Genomic DNA, 21,391 nt, shown 5'->3' on the forward strand with positions numbered 1-21,391 from the left:
GTAACTTTTCTTTAAAGTAAGCATATTTTTGGATGTATGCCCACCAAATTATCACCTTTGTACAGTATGCATTGAGTTTGAGGAGGAGTTATCAAAGTCATAAGACATGATTGTGACTCATGTCTGTTGACTTGACCTTTTAACCTTTGAAAATCTCTTCTACCCAATTAAATACCACTTCCTGTAGTTTGGGTAATGTAGTGACATTATTTTTTCAAATATCTTGAGCTACATGTATAATATTACTCTGCTCTGAATGTTAGACAAAAACTGGTAAGTGTTTTGTATGAAAAAAGTGCAATAAATATTTATATTGGGGTGAGCTAGAACAAAATTATGCTAACTTTCAGTAGCAGCAGAAATTTTTGAGTTTAGGTATTTGCTTTAACATGCACTTCAACAGATACCTTACTGGTTGTGGTGGAAGCAGTATGGGGAAGGGAGAGAGTGTTTCTCCTTGGTGGACAGATTAGTTTCTGTATTACTTATACTTAGAGGCAAATTCACCACACAGAATTCGCATGACCTTACCTTTATCTGAAATAATTCTGTTTCCTGAGTAACTTCTGTTGCACTTCAAGCCATTCAAAGCATTATAACAACTGCTTGCACCAAACTTGAGCTTAATGTAACAGAGAGATCAGTCAAGTCAGACTGAGAGGACGTAGGACACAGATACCTGTCTGGTTTTGCTGCCCAATCCAGTGCAGTAAGTGTACAATTCCAGGATCTGTGGCTGAGGGACTTAGTCTTGCAATATTTTGTTCTTCTTTGAGCTTGCCTCTTTCATTTGTTGAACTGTCATTTAATCCACCTGTTCTCCTTATCTTTTAAAGGGGAGTGTGTATATTTACCACATTATTAGTATATGATAATGTTACAGGCATTAGATGAGAAATTATCGTTTCAGTGCTTTGGTTGCATGCATCTTGGTGAGGCTGCATTTTAGGGGAATTACTTCAGTCTTCTTGGCACAGTTACAGATACATCATTATTGGTGATATTTTCAGCATGCACTATGGTATTAACATTTCATAAAATCTTCTTCCCTGTATCTTGAAAGAGACTGTTTGTATTTTGGCATTTAATAGAACTTCACCTACCATATGTGGTCTGCTTGAAACCATACTGTTTACATAAAAAGCAGTTTTCTTCTGAGTATGTTATTCTCATATGTGATGAGAAGCTAAATGAAAACTAAGCAAAGTCTCATAGAGAATGGAGAAGTGGCATTATTATAGCCATAATTTCATATCCTGATCTTCTTAGGCACACATTAATAAAGGCTGTGACAGCAGTCCCTATTGATGGGAACTAGGATTTTGCTATTTCTTTTGCACATCTGAAAGTAGAGAGGGGAAGTTTTGTTTCCACTGTACTGGACTCTATTGGAATTTTTTGGCTAGGAGTCGGAACTTCAAATAGAGATAAAAGTTTGGAACCTGCTGAAGTGTTTGTACCACGCCTGTCGCCAGAAAATGTAGTAATGCTTCTTGGATACTGTAGCCATTTGACAGCACCCCATTTGAGTGCTCATCACCTGTGTTGTGCCATAGCCTCCATCAAGCTTTCATGATTGTGAGAAACAGTGTGAAGTCATTGACTTATGGCATATGGAAGTCATACGGCATTGAAAGAAAATCTTCAGTGTGAAGACTTTCTTTCAATGTCATATTTCCTTGGAAGCCTCCTTGCAGGTCCTTGTATAAAATTATCAGGAGCTCATGCAACGAGAAGCAGCTGAAGGCAACATTTCTTGAAATGTTTTCTTTCCCTTCTGTAGCAAAGAAATCTCTCTCTCTTACACTCCTTTCTCTTATTAGTGTTGGCACAGCACTGCATGGACACAACTTCTAATTCTGTAAGCAAGTCTTTACTGCAGGTGGAGCACCTTTTGGGGGCCATGCTCTTTGTGTTCAAAAATTCTGGCTGAATGAGGGATTTTTGGTGGCTGGAAGCTAGATGATAGCAAGGACTCCCCAGGGAGTTTTATTACCTGTTTAGATGAGGTGTTTTGGCTGAGCCGGGCTGCACAGTTTTTCATACCGGAGCTGTAGGACCAACTGCTGCAGCCCAGCAGCTATTGTGTGAGTGAAAGCAAACATTCCTCCTAAAGTATTCCTCAGGACAGCAGTTTAAACCGGGAGAGCATAGCAGAAGTGACCAGCTGATTCAGGACCTCCCTATTTAAGGAACGCATTTTTCCTTTTTTAAAAATCTATTTCATCTCTTACAGATGCAGTTGGGCACTCACTGTTTGTGCACAGGAATTGAACCCCTTTTAATCAGTGTCCTACTTGAATTCATCCATGTATAATGTAGTGGACTGTGGGTATTTCTGCCTTAAACAGCCTCTTGTTACAAAGCAGAAAGCTGTGACTTAGATTAAATTTAAATCCTGATTTGTGACATGTTAGCGCAGCAAACTAATGCCAAAATCTACTAAGCCTCCAAGTTGGGGTTTTTTTCAGTTCTTGACATTGGGTGAGTGCTGAGATCTTGACCACAATCACATTTGCTTCTGAGTAGGAGGAAATAGTCCATGTAGTTCCAGTAATGCGGACAAGCTGTCACATCTGGTTTTATGAATGATTTCAGGGGGAAGGGAAGTTTGCAATTGATGAACGTTGTTTGTAAAATAAAAGACTACTCTAGTTTTAGCAATTAGTGTAGAGAACTTTGCCAGTTAGCTCAGAAAAAGCTTTTTTTCCTTTTTTTTCCCCTAAAAAATTATTCAGAAAATTATTATACTAAGATACCTAGTAGTTCCAAAGCTGTACTTCTAGCTCTTCAAATTAAATAACAAATTAATAAAAATTTTGTCTTTCTGGGTTATGATAACTTTTTTTAATCATACATAAGATAAAAATCCTATTTTTATATAGCATTTTTTACTATATTTGTCAAACAGGTTTTTAATTGTCTCATTGTCTATTGAAATGATTACTAAAATTCAAGAGCATATAAAAAGTAATATAAAGAGCATATAAATTATTATTTAATTTCAAGAGCATATAAAAGAAATGCTAATACTTTTAGGAAAAAATTTAAGCAGTTTTACTGGGAGTTTTGAGAAAGTCTGGTTTGGGATTTTTTCTAAGTGCAGGTTTAGTGTGTGCTAGTAGCACATCAATGTAAAATGTAAATAATATTGTGCACGAGCACTCATCAGCTGTTAAGCATGGTGTAGTTTAAGGCTCCACTTATCCTTCTGTAACAGCTTCTAACAGAAATGAGCAATTGAAATTCTTGCTCTAATCTATATTCTCTATAATGAATATATGGTGTAGCACAGTCAAGTTGTACTGTGACCTTAGGAGCAAGTCTTCAGGAGTTACTAATGCCCAGAGTTTTAGTGCAATCTTCTAAGAGGGGGCAGTTTGAGAATCTCATTTAGAATTCAAAGCCATTTGGTTTACACAACTTACACAGATTCCCTGGTGTGTTCATGGTACTCTCTTCCAGCAATACCATTGCCACTGCCATGCAGTTTGGATGTTTTATTCTTAAATGGGATTTTGGTGATAAATGCAGTATGTCAGAGCACCTGCTTCACCAGTTGTTTGGTTCAGAATTGATCTGAAGCAAAAGTGCAAGCCCCACATGGTTTTCATAAACACTATTATTACTCTCTTTCACCACAGCAGCCAGAATAGACTGTATTATTAAAAGACATGCTCAGACCACTACTCATTATTTTCAGCAACTACACTTAAAACATTTCCCAGAAGTACAGAAGTTGAAGGCTGACATCTTGAATTAATCTATGTAAATAGATAGTCTTATAGCCAGCAATCGAAGTGAGGTTAAGCCCTATGCAATGGGAAGGCTGCATAATTGGACTCCTTTTTTCCTTCTTTTTTTTTTTTTTTTCTTGATCAAGCAGTAGTATCTTACTTGTGGTTCTTGATAGTTAATCGTGGTAAGCATATCTTCAGTTTCATTACACACTGAAATGTTTCAGAAATTTGCAGTGCCTTGGAGACATGTATTTTACAAAGAGGTGTGCAGTGCTGCCTCTCTCTGCTCTCCGTGCCTCCCACAGTGGGTGGGTGACGCTGCCCTTTGCCGTGCTCAGGCCAAGAACCAGGTCCCCAGCAGTTTGCTGTGGCACAAGGGGAAAGGGTGCTGTGCTGAGCTGTCCAGTACTGGCATCACCCAGCAAAGATTGGCCCCTCTCTTTTAACCAGCAGTCAAAACACTACCAGAATTTAAAAAGAAACTCTGAATCAGTAACTGGCTGCCCATTCTGTTGCCTTGGCTTGTAAAGCAGTGAGGCCTGTTCTCTCTTTTGCCAGCATTAGTGGTTTAGTCATTATCTGTTTTAGAGCATTTCTACTCTTAAGATGTTTTATGTTAAGTGATTTGGAGAGGGAGAGTAAAGGGAAGAGTTATGCAAAATTCATTGATAGCTTCTTGGCATAGAGAATGTGAATGTTTTCTTCTGGTTTTGCACGCTGCCTGCTTGAGCACTGCAAAGGAAAGGACTTGGGCCTTGCCCCTAATTGTTGATTTTTTTTACACTTAGTTTTCAGGGCAGAACACCTACAGCCTAAAGGATGTGAGGTTCATCTTGGGAGGGACTTATCCAAATGAGAAAAATAGATTTTTGAAAGAATATTCACCTCTAAGCAGAGACTTGGTAGTAGGTTGTCATCTAATAAAGCTGGAATGTGCTGTAGTTTAAGAAACTTCTGTTTAAAAGTATAGTTTTGAGTTTGGGATTTGGGAGGTGCTTTTCTTAAAGAAAAATCCTACCTCATTTCACTGATATAACTATTAGATGTTTCATCTTGTGCCTTTGTGGATATTATCTTCATCTTAAACTGGAACACTTCTGAGGCTGCTCAGCTTTGCTGCATGAGGCTCTATCTCAAACCTTTGTTGCATCTCAGCAGCAAAGCGCATTAGTGCAGGACCAGAGCAGCTTCCCTTGCAGAACACACTGTTGCTCTGCATTCACAGTGACCTTCAGGGGTCACTGAGGGCACAGTTGCCTCCTTGGAAGAATTTATTTCACAGTGACCTTTGTGCCAGGTGACACATCTGGATAACGAGGTGAGAGAATACTTTTTGCTCAAAAATATAACTAACTCTGGGTTACAGGAGAGACAGAAGGACTATCATCTGTGGCTTTTGGGGGGATTTAAAAAAGAATGTTTAAGTGTACAGGCAGTGTGACCAGCTTCTAGTGTTATCCATGCTAGTGAACTCTCTACAGTCTCAAAAGCAGATTGAAGACAAGTCTAGCCTGAAACTCTTAAATCCAGGGACAAAGATGCTGCTGAGACTGCTCAGGCTGAGGAGAACTTCAACTCAATTACTGCAAATTTGAAAGGCAAATTACTAATGATCATGGAGATTTAATTTCATTGAAGGCTTACTAAGGACTCTGTCTGGAACAAAGGTTCCAAAAACCTTTTTATGGAAGAACATAACATCACTTTAACAGATGGGATATAGGGCTTGTAGAGGGATAAAAACTTCCCCTGTAACAAAATACAATATTGTTCAATGGATGAACAATTAACTGAAGTCTCTTTGGTAAACCCCAGTGAATAATATTTCTGAATTATTTATATCCTAATTACATTGTTCTGTTTGAGAAGTGTACATTCTTGGCATAATTTTAGCAAACTTCAGGTGCTATTACAGCATAGAAAAAAAGGTTTTTCTTTTGGGTTTTGGTGGTTTTGTTATTTGATTTGGGTTTTTTTACATTCCTCATTTGTCTTTCTCCTCTGAACTGAAAGTATAATATCTTGCTTTAAGGAAGCAAGTGATACATAAGTGTATTTCTAGAAAGCTTGCAGAACAGGCATGAATAATTATGCTGTAAAAATAAATGCTTTTTATTCACAAACTTATTTAATATCTCTTTCTTTAAAAGCTGAGTAGTAGCATACTAATCTTGATGCTCTTTTTTTGATATCCTTAATTTTTATGTGTTAGAGAAATCAAAGATCTTAATCTGATTTGGATATACTTACTACTTAAATAGTTTGCCATACAGTTGGTATATCAGTTTATTTTCAGTTTCAGTTTTCTCAAAGCTAAACACTCAACTCGTGGTGGATGGCTTCCTTCATTTCATTTCATTTCATTTCATTTCATTTCATTTCATTTCATTTCATTTCATGAACCTTTGTACTAGTTGGTCATTGCTATTGATTATTCTATTTTTTTAAAATCAATTCTATTTTATGTGCCTATATATGGAGACAATGCCATGTACTTCCCAGTACAGCTATTAATAGCCTCTCTTCATATGCATAATTATTTATTTTAATCTGCACTGACAGAAAAGCACTCACAAGTGCACTTAAACTAAATTTGCATGGGTTTTTTTTCTTTCATTTCCTACTCAGTTTGTCATTTCCAAATTGCTTACTTGTTCTCTTTCTTACTGATAGTCAAATTCTGTGGCAAGATGGCAGTTCTGACTACTTTGAATATTTAAGAATCTTTGAGTTGTTAACTCTTTGTACTAAAAGCAGAATCTGTGGGTAGACAAATTTTAATGAGAGATTCAGGAAACTTGGGAAATTAGTTGAGGACTAGTAGATTGCATCTTGCTTATGGAAGGCAGTATTGCTGGAATATGCATGGATTGAAATAGTTTGACCAACATTATCTGCTGACATGTAGGTCTTTAAAACCAAGTTACTGTAGAGTGTCTGTAGTGGTTTTGTGTTCTGGACATTCTTCAGTTTATTAGCCTGATGCTGTGCTCTGTGAACTCCCTCCCACATGTTTTCTTCTACTGTTTACTGTGATGATAAGTGATTTTATGACAAAAGCTTTCAACATTTCAATTAAAAATGACTTTTTGTTCACCCCATTTTTCAGAAGTCAAGGCAGCTTCATCATAGTGTTTAAGAAAGTTTGGTGGAATTTTGGTCTTTTGGATAGATACGTGCAATCAGGCCAGACATTTATTAAATAAATTCTGAGTTAGGATGGGATCAAATTCAAGTTCAGGAGAATCTTTCTTTGACCTTCATTTATTTACCTCTAGCTGGAATTTTTTGGGTAGGACCTAATGTCTGCTCATTGTCCGGGGTCTGTGCATAAGGCACACAAATCTTCTCACATATGTAATTAATTGGATGTGAACTTCACTGGTGTAGGTTCTATAATGTGCCCTTTGTGCTCTTACTTCTCAATGATATGTGAATGTATAGTAGGCACAATTATGACCCCCTGTGTACTGGGTGTCTGAAGACTTTTCATCCCCTGCTCCCTTACTACACCAACTCCTGTTCCATCATTGCAACATTTTTTTTTTATTTCAGCATAGCTTGCCTGCACAAGAAAGTAAGATTTGGGTTCTTTAATGATTATTATTTTTTTAAAAGAAATTAATTTTTATTAAAAAAAAAATAAATCTTTGCTTGAAAGATTAAAAAATAAAAAGACCTGGTAAATGTCTTTCCAGTAATAACTTGACAAATCCTTATAGATATGCCAGTATTTCTTTAAACAACTGCAAATATCACTACATTTTTTAAACAATCTTTAAAAGGAACCTGTTATAAAGAATGTATAAAATTTCATCATAGATTATAATTATTAGAAGTTAATTTTCTTTCCTCTATCCGTCTTGTCTATTAAAACACAAATTAAACCTATAAAATTACAAACATGACTCATTAGCTCTGAGGCATGTAACTGCTAGGCAAGCAGCCATGACAAATACAAAAGTATTTAAATATCTTAGTGTTAAAAATAGGCAAAGTAAAGATAGCACTAAATTTAAAATAAATCTGTTGTAAAATGTAGCTCCAGTTAACATCATATCTTATGGTATTGTTGCTTTAGGTCAATGTGAGTGTAACCTGAAGTTAGTGAATGGCCTTACAGGGTTAACTACAGCGACCTGAGTGCTGGGCACTGTAAGTGTGTGTTGTCAGAAACAGTGTTGCCTGGTGATTACATTACTGTTTTTCTTCCTAGGGGGATGCCAAAGGCCTTGTAACCTCTGAGAATGTGAGTACTGGCCAGAAGTTGGACTTCTCAGATACAATGGTACAGCAGAAGCTGGATGAAGTAAAGGACCAAATCAAGCGAGAAATAAGAAAGGAACTTAAAATCAAGGAGGGAGCAGAGAACCTCAGGAAGGTCACAACGGATAAAAAGAACTTGGCATATGTGGACAACATTTTGAAAAAATCGAATAAGAAGTTAGAAGACTTGCATCATAAGTTACAGGAGCTAAATGCACACATTGTTGTAACAGATCTCGAAGATGTTGCAGGTACCATGCATTACTGTGAAATCACTTTTTCTTTATAGCTGAGATAAGCTCTCCCCATTTCACTTGAAAAAATTGCTTTGTGAACGAGCAAATCCATAGCTGGTGAGCTTGTTACTTATGTACGTCTCTTTGTTTTGACTCGCAAATCAGTATCCAGTACGTTTGAGTTTTAAATTCCTTTCTAGGGAACAGTGTCTTTTATGGATTACGAGTTCTTCACTTTCAGTTCTTAGCATACTAAAATATTTTCTCAGTCACTGTAATATTTCCTAGTAACTTTTCTCTGTGTGAAAGCAAATTTCATGAGCTCTTCCAGTGACTTTCTCTGAATTACACTGTAGACATCAGCACCGATGCACCTTTTTATTCAATGCAGGAAAAATTACAACATTTATACTTAAAATCTTTGATAGTTTTTGGTCTTTTAAACTTAAGTCTTAAATTAGAAAATGTTTTTCAGTTGTGCTGTTATTTAACTTATCAAATATTTCTTACAGTGACATTTCTTACAATTTATTTATTCTCCAGCCTTTTCCACAGCAAAGCTACTATTTTAAAGACAATTTGAAATTGTTTTCACAGAATGGTTGTAGTTGATGGTTTTAATTAGTATTTTCTGTGGCACGGCAGCGAGTCAGTACTCATTTTGAATGTATTTTTTAAAAATACCAGGATTGGTATTTTAAGATGGAATGTTGTGAAAGTAAACAGTCCTCTTTCAGCTTTGTGGAACGGCCTGGTAGATACTGCCAGCCTGGTGATTTCACATTGCACAGACTCTTCTTGGCAAAATGTTAATAGTGTGCACAAGCCATCAGAGATTCCTGTGAAGTGAATGCCAAGCCTAAGGAAGCTTGGGCAGTAGAATAAAAATCTTCATCATCCTTGTGATGAAAGGTTGGTTACAGTGAGAATTTAGGAAATAGTGGCAGGTGATGTCCGCAGTTCATAGTCTGGCCCAGTGACACACTGCAGAGGTGTTCAGGTGTCTGTGGTGGCCTGTGCTGGATTCTTTTTTGCATTTATCTGTGTGAGGATACAAGAGGTGGGGCAGGGACACAGCTGGAACTAGTGAGGCTAAGTGGTTGCTGCAGCATGAAATGGAAATGAATACAATCATGTGTGTTTCCAGATAGCCATTGGGCTTTTGGTAGGCATGAAGCATTCTGTTCCATGTCAGCTAAGGTTTATGAAAATCTGCTTCAGTGTTGACAGGACTGTGGCTTTTAAAGGAACAGAAAAAGTGGAACAGAAAAAGAATTGTATACAAACTGTGTATAGACCAAATATTAAAAATCTGTGCAGACATAATTTGCAGAATTCATCTAGCAGTAGAACTTGAAAAGTGGATGATCACAGAAATGCTCTTGTTGGAATGCTTCCTTCCAGCGTAGCATTTTTAAAAGCCTTATGATAATGAGTTAATGGGTAACATTGTCATTGTGCATGTCTTGGGAAACGCAGGAGGGATTCAAAGGATAAAAGATCATGGTTGATCTTATGTGCTTCTACATGCTTTTGATGTGTGCTAAACTTCTTAGGACTGTGTTTTTAAATTCCGTTCTGTTCTAGGTGTTAGTGGTAGATAGATTGTACAGTCTTAATCATGGAAATATGCAAGAAAAAACTTGAAAATTCAGTTGAGATCTTTATATTCTCTGTAAAGTATCGCATCGGGTATTCCCATGCAAGACCCATTTAAATAGAATATTTTGCATAATCTTTATGAGGGAAAGAAAACCAAACAAATCTTTAATCCTGTTAATACCTCTTTTTAGATAAAAGATTTGGAAGCACCCACCCTCTGAAGTTGAAGTGCCTGAGTTTTCTGTAATGTTTGCCTTGTAGTTTAAGTGCTTGTCTTCTTCCTCTTTCATGGTCAGTAGCACATGGAGGGGGAGCACTATCAGTAAATGTTTTCTGTCTTGAGACAAATGGCTGCAAGTCATCTTGGGTGATATTTTGTTTTTGAATAATGAAGCCTTAGGCTTGACTTAAGGTATTGGTGAGCTTGGCCTTTGCAAAATAAAGTCGGTAATACAAAAGCCGTGACGTGCCAGCTGTGTGTGCTTGTGGATATATGTACACACACACACACACACACACACACACACACACATATACATAACCCTAAAGGGGACTGCCATCTGACATAAGATACCTCAGTGGACAGGTCACACATACCTCACTTAGGGAATTCTTGCTTTTGCTAAAATAGGCAGTGTATTTAATAACCATTTTCTAGTGAATAGGGGAGCTCCCCAAAAAGTGCATTGTTTCCTGAGGTTATCTTTATTTGTTGTTACTGCTTTTCACTTTCGCTTGTGTTTGACCTTCTTCTGGTCACTTAGTAACAAGTTATTTAAAAGAGATGGAAATATATGGGAAATTTGTAGCTTGTGCAGATCATGAATGCTGAAAATAAGGTAAAGAGGGTTCAAGAGCTGTAGGAGTCAAGGTCTGTCTTCTCTTTGTGTACTTTAATACATTTCAGTATTAAAGCCCTGTGTTTTTCCCTGTATAACAGAATATACTGGATAGGTTTTTTCAGATTCTAAGTAGCAAAGTCAAGATTGAGATTCATTGAGCTGATCCTTTTGACTTGTCAGGCCTGAACTCTAATGATTTTTGACTGTTCTGTTGACTGGTTGAAAGACCATTTTGATAACTTAGAACAGTCATTTAATCTTCCTGTGTTCCTGTATCTGAAAAGTGGGTGTGAACATATATTTGTAAAGTGCTCCCAGTATAGAGCTGTGAAATGCTACACAGGCTGTTGTGATTCTTTCTGTTTCTTATGGTATCATGCAGTAACTTGTATTACTTTTTAACAAGCCACTGATTTTTAGTGTAACTGCTTTGTAATCAGCACCGTGTAATCAATACATGTTGAAATCATTAAATGTAGCGTTAACGAATCTACTGTAGAAAAATCTGTTTTAATAACATTCCATTCCAAGCAAGTTTAGATGTTTTTGTGGTAGTTTGCCTAGAGCTGAAAGCTCACAATTATTTGAAGAATTGGTACTAAACTTTAACCAGAAAGTGCAGTTTGTCAAACAGCTTTACTACAGCATGTGAGGGTAGATTTGACAGTGGGTATGTGATTCAGAAACAACTTTTAGCACAACATAGGTGTACTTTACCTTAGAGGGATTGCTGATGAATCTAAGTTTGTTTTAGGAATGGGACTTTGTACCCAAGTCTGCCCTTGTTGTGCAGTGTATTAGTCATACAAGGATGCGGGATTTTAAAATTTGTAGGTCAACACTTAAAAGTGAAGTAGAATCCAGCAACATAAAATGAGTAGGACAAGTCTAGCGACCATTGTTGCTGGAAGTCTGAGAGATGTAATGTGTCCCATGGGGATGTTTACTTCTGTTTCAGAGATGAAGAAATTTTGAGTCTAGAAAACATACTTCTATACAATAGCAGAGATTAAATTGGTGGATTTGCATCAAAAGCAGCAGTACAGATTGTGGTCTCTAATATGACTCGGGGAGGTGTAAGACTGAAATAGCTTACCTACAGCAAGTTACTGATTTAATTAGATATATAGCTAATACATAGAAAATCTATAAATTGGCAAATTGGCCCATTTCATAGAGCTGAAGTTAAGGGGGATAGAGAAGTGCAATGATAGGAAAACCTTTAAGCAAACTGATAAAACGGACTAAAACATGGACATAATTAACTAAAAGACAAGTTAATGCCTTTGCTTCCATCCTCCTAACTGATGTGGAAGCTATCTACTTTGGCTGTAGGCATTGCAAAGAAAACAAATTATTTTGTTTAAGAATGATTAGCTGGCTGTTTGGGAGATTTCTTTGTCCTTACAAGTGACTAGGTTGGTCTGTTGGACACCAAAGTGTCCGCATAAGACCAATTACTGGAAACTGGTAGAGGTAGCAACCAAACTGATAATAGGTAGTGACTTCTTAGACAGCAGACTCCACCTACAAACTCATACCCACTGGAATTTCATGGTAACTTTTGGGAGCTTTAATGTAGAATAATATTATTGATGCAATTTGAAACAATCTCCTGTCACCTTTTTAGTAGTTAAAATTAGCTATTGCCTAGTGGAAATTCAGTTGAACTTCAGAAGTTTCTAGGAGGTCAGCACTGAATGTTTTCTGAGTGCAGAATGTCTACTGCTGCCCACTGATGACTTAGTTCAAGTGCTGATCCAACCTTCTGACTCCCTGAGAAAAGCCTGACAATGCATCTTTCTTCCTCCCTTCAGCAATGCCTAAATGCATTGCAGGTATTTCTGTTGGGTATGCCACTGATGAGGCTGACTGCAATTAAATATCCTCAAATAAGATTAAAATTAGCCATTTACCAAAGGGTACTTGCTGCTAATTGTGTACTTAAGTAGCATGCTGCAGTACCATCTGGGAACCCAAATTCAGAAAGTTATGTGGGATCCTCGATTTCACACTGAGCTTACTGAAGAAATAGTGTATGTAGCATCTATATGTAGCAACTTTGGAGATCCCAAAGGAATGAGCAGCAGTCTCAGAAGAGTAGAGTTATGTAACCACTCTTTATAAATACAATTTAGATGGTGGTGATGGGTAAAAGGCAATTTAGAAGCAAGAAGTTTTTGCTGGTGAGCACTGTACAAACTCAAACTAAAAAGATCACAGTTCAGATAAGCATTTCAGACTGAAAACTGCCATTGTCATTATGTAATCCAAATATTAAATAAAAAATCATCCCTCTTAACTTATTTTAAGTCTGGTGAGTATATTTTTATGAAAACAGGATATTTCAGGTGCTGGGGAAGCAGCACTGCAGCTCTTCCAGCAGCCTGGCTGCATGCTAACAAGTTGCACAAAACTCACTGGTGTTAAGCAACAACATTCATAGTTGTTCAGTATATTAAGATGCCTATTTGTTTGAAGTTGAGTTCACTTGAAATGCATCTGTTACTTCACTCTATACTCACTGTCAAGAAGATTTGGGCCTAGGAGCCTGAACCTGTACCCCAGCAAAGCCCTTGTTGTCCGATGCAAAGCTGTACTTGAATGTATCCAAAATGACAAGTCTTGTACTGCCCTTATTAACCAACAAATGGGGCAAACTGGAGGATCCCTTCTGTTCCCCAGTCTCTACTTCAAGTGAAATATCAATTTGGTATTGGTACTTAACTCTTGTTTAACTTTAGGAGTATACATAAATTCTATTGATTGCAATTACCTGGAAGAATTTATTATTTATTTGTACTACGAAGATAACTAAATGCTTTCAGAGGAGATGTGACCCCCTCTGTAAAGTGCTTTACATAAATAAATCTGAGATAACTAGCCATGCAAAGTCATTACAACCTTCCAGAACAAAGAGAAAAGGATACAGCTAATACAGATGTAGCTTGTAGTGTTGCTGCTGAGACTGTCAGTGCTTTCTGCAATAGAACCGGTTTGTCTGGCTGATTTAAAAATTAATCTGAATTCTATAAGAAGCTGCCTCGAGCTGCTTACTGAGAAGTAATAGGGAGATTGGTTGGGGGGATGGTAGAAGGAGTCCCTTGGAAAGCATCTCTGAAAAGCTGTTGGTAATTTTTTTTTTTAAACATAATATGTTAAGAAGCATGTTGTTCCATATTTGGGAGTTAGTGAGTAGCCATTATGCCTGAAGGCAAAAAATTACTTCTTCCTAGCAATTAGTCCCTATTGCAGAAAATCTTCCTTTGCTATTAGTTACTAACAAAGCATATAGTACAACAATTTTAACCAAGTAGGAGAGGGTAGGTTACACCCACAAGTACAGACCAGCTCTTGAAATGACCCAGGTAAGTGGTGTGGTTACACCTTCACAGCAGAGACATGCAAAGGCAGATAATAACAGCTGCCTGGGCAGCCTGAAACATGGTATCTCTAATTAGTCCCTAACTTGCAACTTGTGTGTTGTTTTAATGCAAAGAAAGGCTGCTTGTGTACATCTTTAAAAGCTGTGAAAACAGACTTCAGGAGCCCCACAGCCTTCACAGGGATCATCAGAGGGCTGGGATCTTTAAGTGGTAGAGGCTTGCATCATATATCTAAAGTTGGTAAATATACATTTATATGATGAATCTACTTTACAAGGAGACTTGACACTGTGACTTTCAAGTTCATGTTAGTTCTCATTTTGAATAGATAATTAGATGAGGATTAGTTGAAACTGAAGACATAATTGATAGGAAAGCATTTTGTTAATCTTTATTTTACTCATAACAGATTTAAGGTAAAGCTGCTCAAGTGCAGTTCCACAGAGGAATCAAGCCAAAACATTGAGGAGAGGATCAGTGAAAAAACAGCTGAGGAGTAATGCAGATTTTTTTTTTTTAAACATCTGGTGTTTTCTGTGCTACCTTTAAGTAGTGAGGATGCAGTAAGAGACTTGTAAGTGGCTTGAAGTGAAGAGTGAATTAGCAGCAGAGGAAATTAAAACTCCTTACTTGATATCTGTATGTAACCTTGGCAAAGATTGCAATTTAGGAGGAAATTACCCAGCAAACTTGGAAACAAAATGTATTAATCTACAGAAGTAGTTATCAGAAGCTTTTACAGAAAAAATATGAAATAGCAGATAAGACATCTCCCCTTGACACCTCACAAGTAAAAATATGTGAGTTACTAGTGCACTGCCTGTGTTTTCTGGTAATTGAGAATTTCAGAATTCCTCATCATAGTTTTAATATAAGGAAGATTATTACAACTGGAAAAAAGATTCTACTGTTTGTATTCAGTAAATAATGTCTTCCAGGAAACCAGTACCATTTGTCCATAAAGAAGGTATTCTCTCAGTTGTTGGGGTAGAAGAAATAATTTTTTTAAAAAAATTATTATGGTGGAAATAGTTTGTCCTCTTTTACCCAAAGGTTGGAAGTCATTGATACTGCTAGTGAAGACAGCTCTAAGGACAGGTGTGTTGAAAATAGTCCAGTGGCCACTTCTTTTCAGTTTACTAACAGTTTGACTTTATAATTTAATTGATAAAACGAACTGGCATTCCATGTTATTGATCCAACAAGAGGGAGACCCAAACACAGTAATACTGTCAAGTGAAAAAGCTTTCTCCTTCCCATAGATCAGTCAGTTGTTCAGTAACCTATCTGCCTATATATCCACTTATCCCAGATTTCTGTTATGACTGCAGAGCAGAAAACATTCAGCTTTAGAATAAGATAAAGGCTTATTTTTATCTGGTCTTAATTTTGACATAAACAGTGTCTGCAGTATTCACACTAAAATGGATGAGGATCTACTCAAGAGCTGTATTCAGACAGTGCTCATTAGTATCTAATACTATTATCCAAGTTTGTTGTTAAAACACTTTGATTTAAAATCGGGCATATAACAAAGCTAAAGGAAAACTGCATTTTTTAATTGACTCAAGACATTCTAGAAGAATTAAATCTCCTTTGAAATAAAAATAGGCTTAGCTGCAAACCTGCCTGTTTGCCCAGTGCCAGAAGTGATTCATGTGAATTAGGACATGTGTAGGAGTCACAGGGCTCTCGGGAGGCTTTCCATGGTAAGGCGCATTTGCAGTGCTGTTGCAAAGTAGCTCTGGACAGGAGGGTCTCTTAATTTTCAAGTATGATGTTCCAGTTCTGTTCAATCTGTAACTCCATAGAGTAGAGTATAAGGTGGGTTTTGGGGGAGTGGTTTGGGTGTTTTCTTCCTGTTTTTTTTCTGCATGCTTATACTTTACCTTTAATTCACAGATTGTCCTAGCACTCCTGATACTCCAAATAGTGATCCTCGGTTTTCTACGAACAACAGATTGATGGCCTTAAAGAAGCAGTTGGATATAGAACTGAAGGTAAAACAGGGAGCAGAAAATATGATACAGATGTACTCAAATGGCTCTTCAAAGGTAAGGCTTTGGAATGCTTAAAGATCATTAAATGAATGTGGGTTTTCACATTGCTGTAATGTGACTGTACAATGTATAAACAGTATTCAGCTTCAGTATTTTTAGTTTGGGCTATATTTTTGTTAAACAGTTACATCCAATCTGCTACAAATTACTATACCATTTTTTGTTGTGGTTTGATACCCACTGAAGTGATTGTTTTATCAGTTTGTACAGATGCAGTTCAACCTAAATAATAAATCCGGCTTACTAAATTTAGTACATCTAGTAATCTTTGACCACGTGGGATTCATTTAGCAGCAAAGCTTGGTAGGACTGACTGGTGTCTGGTGTTTTTCCTAGCTCCACTGAAAAAAAAAGAGCCATTAGTTTAACGTTGTAACGTGCGTGATAATTACAACAAAGGCAGTATTGCCAAATATATTCTGAACTTGTCATCTAGTTGTAGTTAGCAGTAAAAAGATCTGTGCCAAATGCTTCAATAGAATGTGTGAAGTATTCTGAGAGAGATGTCATCACCTGCATTGATACACATACACGTAAAATACACATTGAAATAATTTATTTTTATGAAAGTGTGGTAATCTAGAGGTAGCAACTGATAAAATAAAGTTAAATTAAAGATAAAGCCACACTTACTATTATATCTGAATTTTAAGTACTTGCACTCAGTCTCTCTTGATAGCACCAGAATTTTTCCAGGGAAGTGGAGGGAAAGTGTTTGCTAACTTCTAAATGGGTTTGACTTATTACATAGTCTTTTCTTTGTAATAAAATTAATCATATTCTAAGGACCCCTTAACTCAAGTGAAAGACAATCCAAAACTTTGAAATGAAAGAAAACAAAACAAAATCAAAAAATTTACAAAACTAAATCTAGAAACTAACAAAGAAAAAAAAAAAAAAACCAACAACACGTTTTTAGTATGAGGCAGTCATAGTTCTCCAAGGAGAAAAAAGGGAGGGAAGGATCCTCTACTTACATTTCCCTTTGCCTTTCATTCATTACTCATGAACTGTTTTTTTCATTTACTTTTATTAAATCATTAAGGAGATTAATTTCTGGACTAAGGGGAAACACAAGAGTAAATCTAACAAATAGTGTGTAGTAGCTTGGTTAGATGTTTTTGTGTCCAGACAGTAGTAAGTAAAATCAAAATGTTTTAAGATCTTAGCTGAGCCAGCACCTATCTGGGTCAGTCAACTTATTAATAGACAGTGTTTGGCTAGAAGAGTAGGAATCTGAGAATTACCTTGCTACCCCTTAGAACTGATTTTAACTATAAATTGTTGGAAAGGAACTTCATGTTTTTGCCCAAATTTGGGCTAGATGTTGGTGGAGAAGTAGATCACTTTGTGTCTGCCTACTGTATGACTTCCTTATACCTTAAAAAAAATAGCAGGGAGCACTGCTTTCTCCCAGAAAATGAGTTTAGACTCAATGGACCAGACAGAGGTGCCATCAAGTTCCTTCTGTCCCAGGTAGCCTTATCTGAAAGTGACCTGTAACATACTAGCTGGGGGCAAATAGAAGAAATAGCTGGAGTGCACATTATGACTAAGGTCCTGGGAATGCTGTCCATCCACCACCGTCCCCCAGCTCCTGGAAACCCTTGGAGTCTACTTTCTCTGGGGCCATGTACTTAACATCAGGTACACTTAAAACTAATAATTAGCTGACCCAAATGGATCAAAAGACATACATGAATTAGGTTTCTAATAAACCCTTGGTAAGTAACCTTATAACAGGCTGAAAAACTTAACTAAACACTCAGGCTGTAATATTAGACATTGTTAGCAGCCTTTGATAAGACTAGGTAGAGAAGAGAAATTCTGGTTTGCCTTAGATTGAGGTATGTAATTAAAATCTATGATTGACTCTTGTATTTGTAATTGGTAAATGCTTAAATGAGCATTGGGACTATATAGTAACTGGGCTGGAGAGAGCAAGCTGCAAAGCACAAAAGCATTGCCAGCCACACTTCAGCAAACAGGATGGAAATGGTGGGTATTCATTCTCTCTCTTTTTTTTTTTTTCCCTGCTCAGTAGTGAGTTATTTGACAAGTTTGAACTGTAGCCTTGAGCATGCTGATTATGTTTTAAAAAGCAGAGCTTAAAAGAATCCAACCATCTGGATGGGGTGGGCAAAAGGGGCAGAAAATCCCCAGTTTGACTCCAATCCCAGTAATCCAGTAGTTCTTAAAAAGTAGTCATAGGACCATCTTTAAACATATTAAACTCATTTGTGACCTTTCTTCAAGTGTACTATATGATCTAATTTCAAATCTGTTGTATTATTTGAGACCTAAATTTGATGGAGGGAGGTTATAATCTGTTTTCTGAAAATGAAAAAGCAGTCTGTTAATAAACCCATCATCTCATGGGAAGCTTTTCCCTTTGTACTTTACTTGCTTCAGTAACATTCAGCTCAACCTATTTGGACTTGAATGTTTCTGAGATAACGATCATCTTTCCTTGGATGTGCGTAGGTTCTCTGAGATCCCATGACAGCTTTGCGGATCAGTTTTACAGGCACTGTCAGTTCTTCTGTACTCAGAAGATGCATTGAAATACTTTGTATTCAGCCTCCAACACTAAGAGAGCTGCTGAGCATTACACATACATTTTGATTTGGAAGATGTGATCTTCTGTCTCTTTAAAACCTAAGGATATCTCTGCAACGCTGGATTGCCTCCGCTCTACATACTGAAGGGGCTAATGCTGCTCCTGAGCAAGCAAATCCATTCCAGTAAGAGACTATGAGGGATAATCAAGAGCAGCAAGATCAAAAATAAGATAAAAGTGAAGATACAGACAAAGAAACACTTCCAGCATATTTATACATCAGAATGATGCATGGATAAGGTTTAATACAGGATTTTGGAGTGACTTGTAATCTGTTACTTAAATCCTAGACTCTGCTGGAGTCAGTGATTATTCCAAAATTTCACATCTGTATTCGAGAAAGTACTGATTTAGGAAAGTCAGTGTGATCATTAATTGGATAAGTAACATGGAATCTTAAAATATGATATCTGTGGTATCTCCCTGTAATGTTGATTAATACTAAAACTTAAAATTGAGTTGTGAAACTATGGTTATGCAGAGGGGGCACAATTTCTTTCCACGAAACCAAAGTCTTTTTATGTGTAGTCTTGGTGTATCTATCCTGCAGAACAAAAGGCAGCATTAAAATACCAGAGTGAGTAGTAAGTCAGGGTACGAGGTCATAGAGGAGCTCTGTGAAGGTCAGTTTCTCAGCATACAGATCTTTCTTACAGTATGCTTCATGTGCCAGTATTTCCAGCTCTGGGATCTGAGCTTTACTGCGGTTCTTTCTCTTGGTTATGGCAAGGGAAGAATTTAATTTCTTTAACTTCTAAAGTAGTTGGTAACTTCACAGTAAAATTAAAAATACAATTATAAACCATGTCCATGGGAAAGTAACTTATTAATGAGGTTATAGAGTGGCTACAAAATGAGGTAACCAAAATACCCTTTGGGTTGTAAGGGTAGTACACATCTGCCCTGACTGCTGTTAATTACTGTGATTGATTGGTACTGCACGGACAGGACAAATACACTGCCTTAAATTTCCTTAAGTTTCCTTATACCTTGTTTTTGTTGTTGTTTGTACTGCAAGTCAGATCACCTTTAAGCTGTCTGGTAATTGCCAGAACATAGAGACAGAGCCACATGGCAACCATGGAAGTTTATGAGAGTTCATCTTTAGGAATGTTCTCTTCTAAGCAGCTTCTTGTGATACTGCTTTTGAAAATGAATCTTGGTTATCTTATTTTATATAGATTTAAAAGTGCTGTACTGTACTTGGATGAAATAGCTAATGAAGTAGCCTTTGTTTGTTACATATTTATTAATACAAAAAATGTTCAGCTTTCATTTGTTCAGAAAAATGTACTGCAGGCTTAATGTGCTGTGTAAACAACATCATATTTCTAATTTCAGTATTGAATATCAACTCAGGTTAAATAGTCCAATTACTTTTATGTGGGCTTAGTCTAGCAAATTTGTCTATTACAAGAGTTTTTACCATACTCAAAGTAAATTGGAGACATTCTACATAGTTTCAGAGGCATTTTGCACTTAATATCTTCTTCTTTCTTTAGTATCAGATTACAAAATATTAATGTACACATGTAATGTTTCTAGATCATGCCTCCTTCACTCACCTTGAAACACACACAGTTTCCCTGGGAGTGGCTTACAGTCTTTAATCAACCAGCGCCTCTGTCCTAACATAATTTTCACTAATATCTTGATGTGGTTAGTTTGCCTAATGCTATACTAAATGAAATGCATTGATTTAGTTCTTGTTTCTAAGTATGTATGTTTTGAAACTTTCAGTGTGTCTCGTTCCATGAAGACGTTTCTGATTTCAACTTGTCTGTTTGTTTTAATAGGATCGAAAACTTCTTGCCACAGCTCAGCAGATGCTTCAGGACAGCAAGACAAAAATAGAAGTTATAAGGATGCAGATTCTTCAGGCAGTCCAGACCAATGAACTGGCTTTTGATAATGGTGATGGTGTAGAAAGGAAATATGAATAATTATTGTCAGAATGTCATATAGATATATACCCATATGCATGCAGACTTACCATAAAGTTCTATTAGGAACATTTGATACAGCTTGCATGAACCAAAAATAATCAGAGGCCTCGCAAAACTTTGTGTGTCTTGGGGGGCGAAAAACATCTGAAAGAATGTGAAGGAAAATACCTTCATCGTTATGAAGAGAAATACCATCTTTCTTTATCATCCTTTCTGTACTTTATGCTGTCCATTTTTGCTTTGTGGTCTACCTTCTCGTTTCATGCATGCTTTCTTATCTCTTAATAATTAGTGATTTTTTTTTAATAACATATAATCTTTATATTATGATGCTAAAAGAAAATCTGATGCCAGTACAAAGCCTGCTTGTCATACGTACTTTAATAGACTGACCTTATTAGTTCTAGTAGTAGGACAGATGGAGGAGAATTTTTCCTGGTTTTGTAGGTATTTAGGCTAGATTGAGTGCTAAACAATTACCTTTAAAGCAACAAAAAAAAGTGCTATTAAAATGACCTGGCTTGAAATACTCATGCTGCATTTCAGAAATATTTTTAAACTTGCATTTCATTGAAAATCTTCAAATAATAATAAAAAAATTACTCTTGAGCTCCAATAGCATGAGTGTCCTAGAAACTTACAGGCATATGGGTATATCTCTAAGTCTTGAACTCTATTTGTGTGCTTTTCTGA

The 21,391-nt window shown here is 36.7% G+C and overlaps 1 protein-coding gene across 1 annotated transcript in view; it reads left to right on the top strand.

Moving 5' to 3' along the window:
- Positions 1-21,391, top strand: part of PKN2 (protein kinase N2) — a 54,736-nt gene that overhangs the window by 15,726 nt on the left and 17,619 nt on the right. The window contains exons 2-4 of the mRNA XM_084211156.1: positions 7,957-8,257; positions 15,975-16,126; positions 20,549-20,666. Of these exons, the coding sequence (XP_084067282.1) occupies positions 7,957-8,257; positions 15,975-16,126; positions 20,549-20,666 (571 nt within the window). The remainder of the gene's footprint in view (positions 1-7,956; positions 8,258-15,974; positions 16,127-20,548; positions 20,667-21,391) is intronic.

The sequence above is a fragment of the Fringilla coelebs genome (genome assembly GCF_963513975.1).
Source record: "Fringilla coelebs genome assembly, chromosome: 9".
NCBI classification, from domain to species: domain Eukaryota; kingdom Metazoa; phylum Chordata; class Aves; order Passeriformes; family Fringillidae; genus Fringilla; species Fringilla coelebs.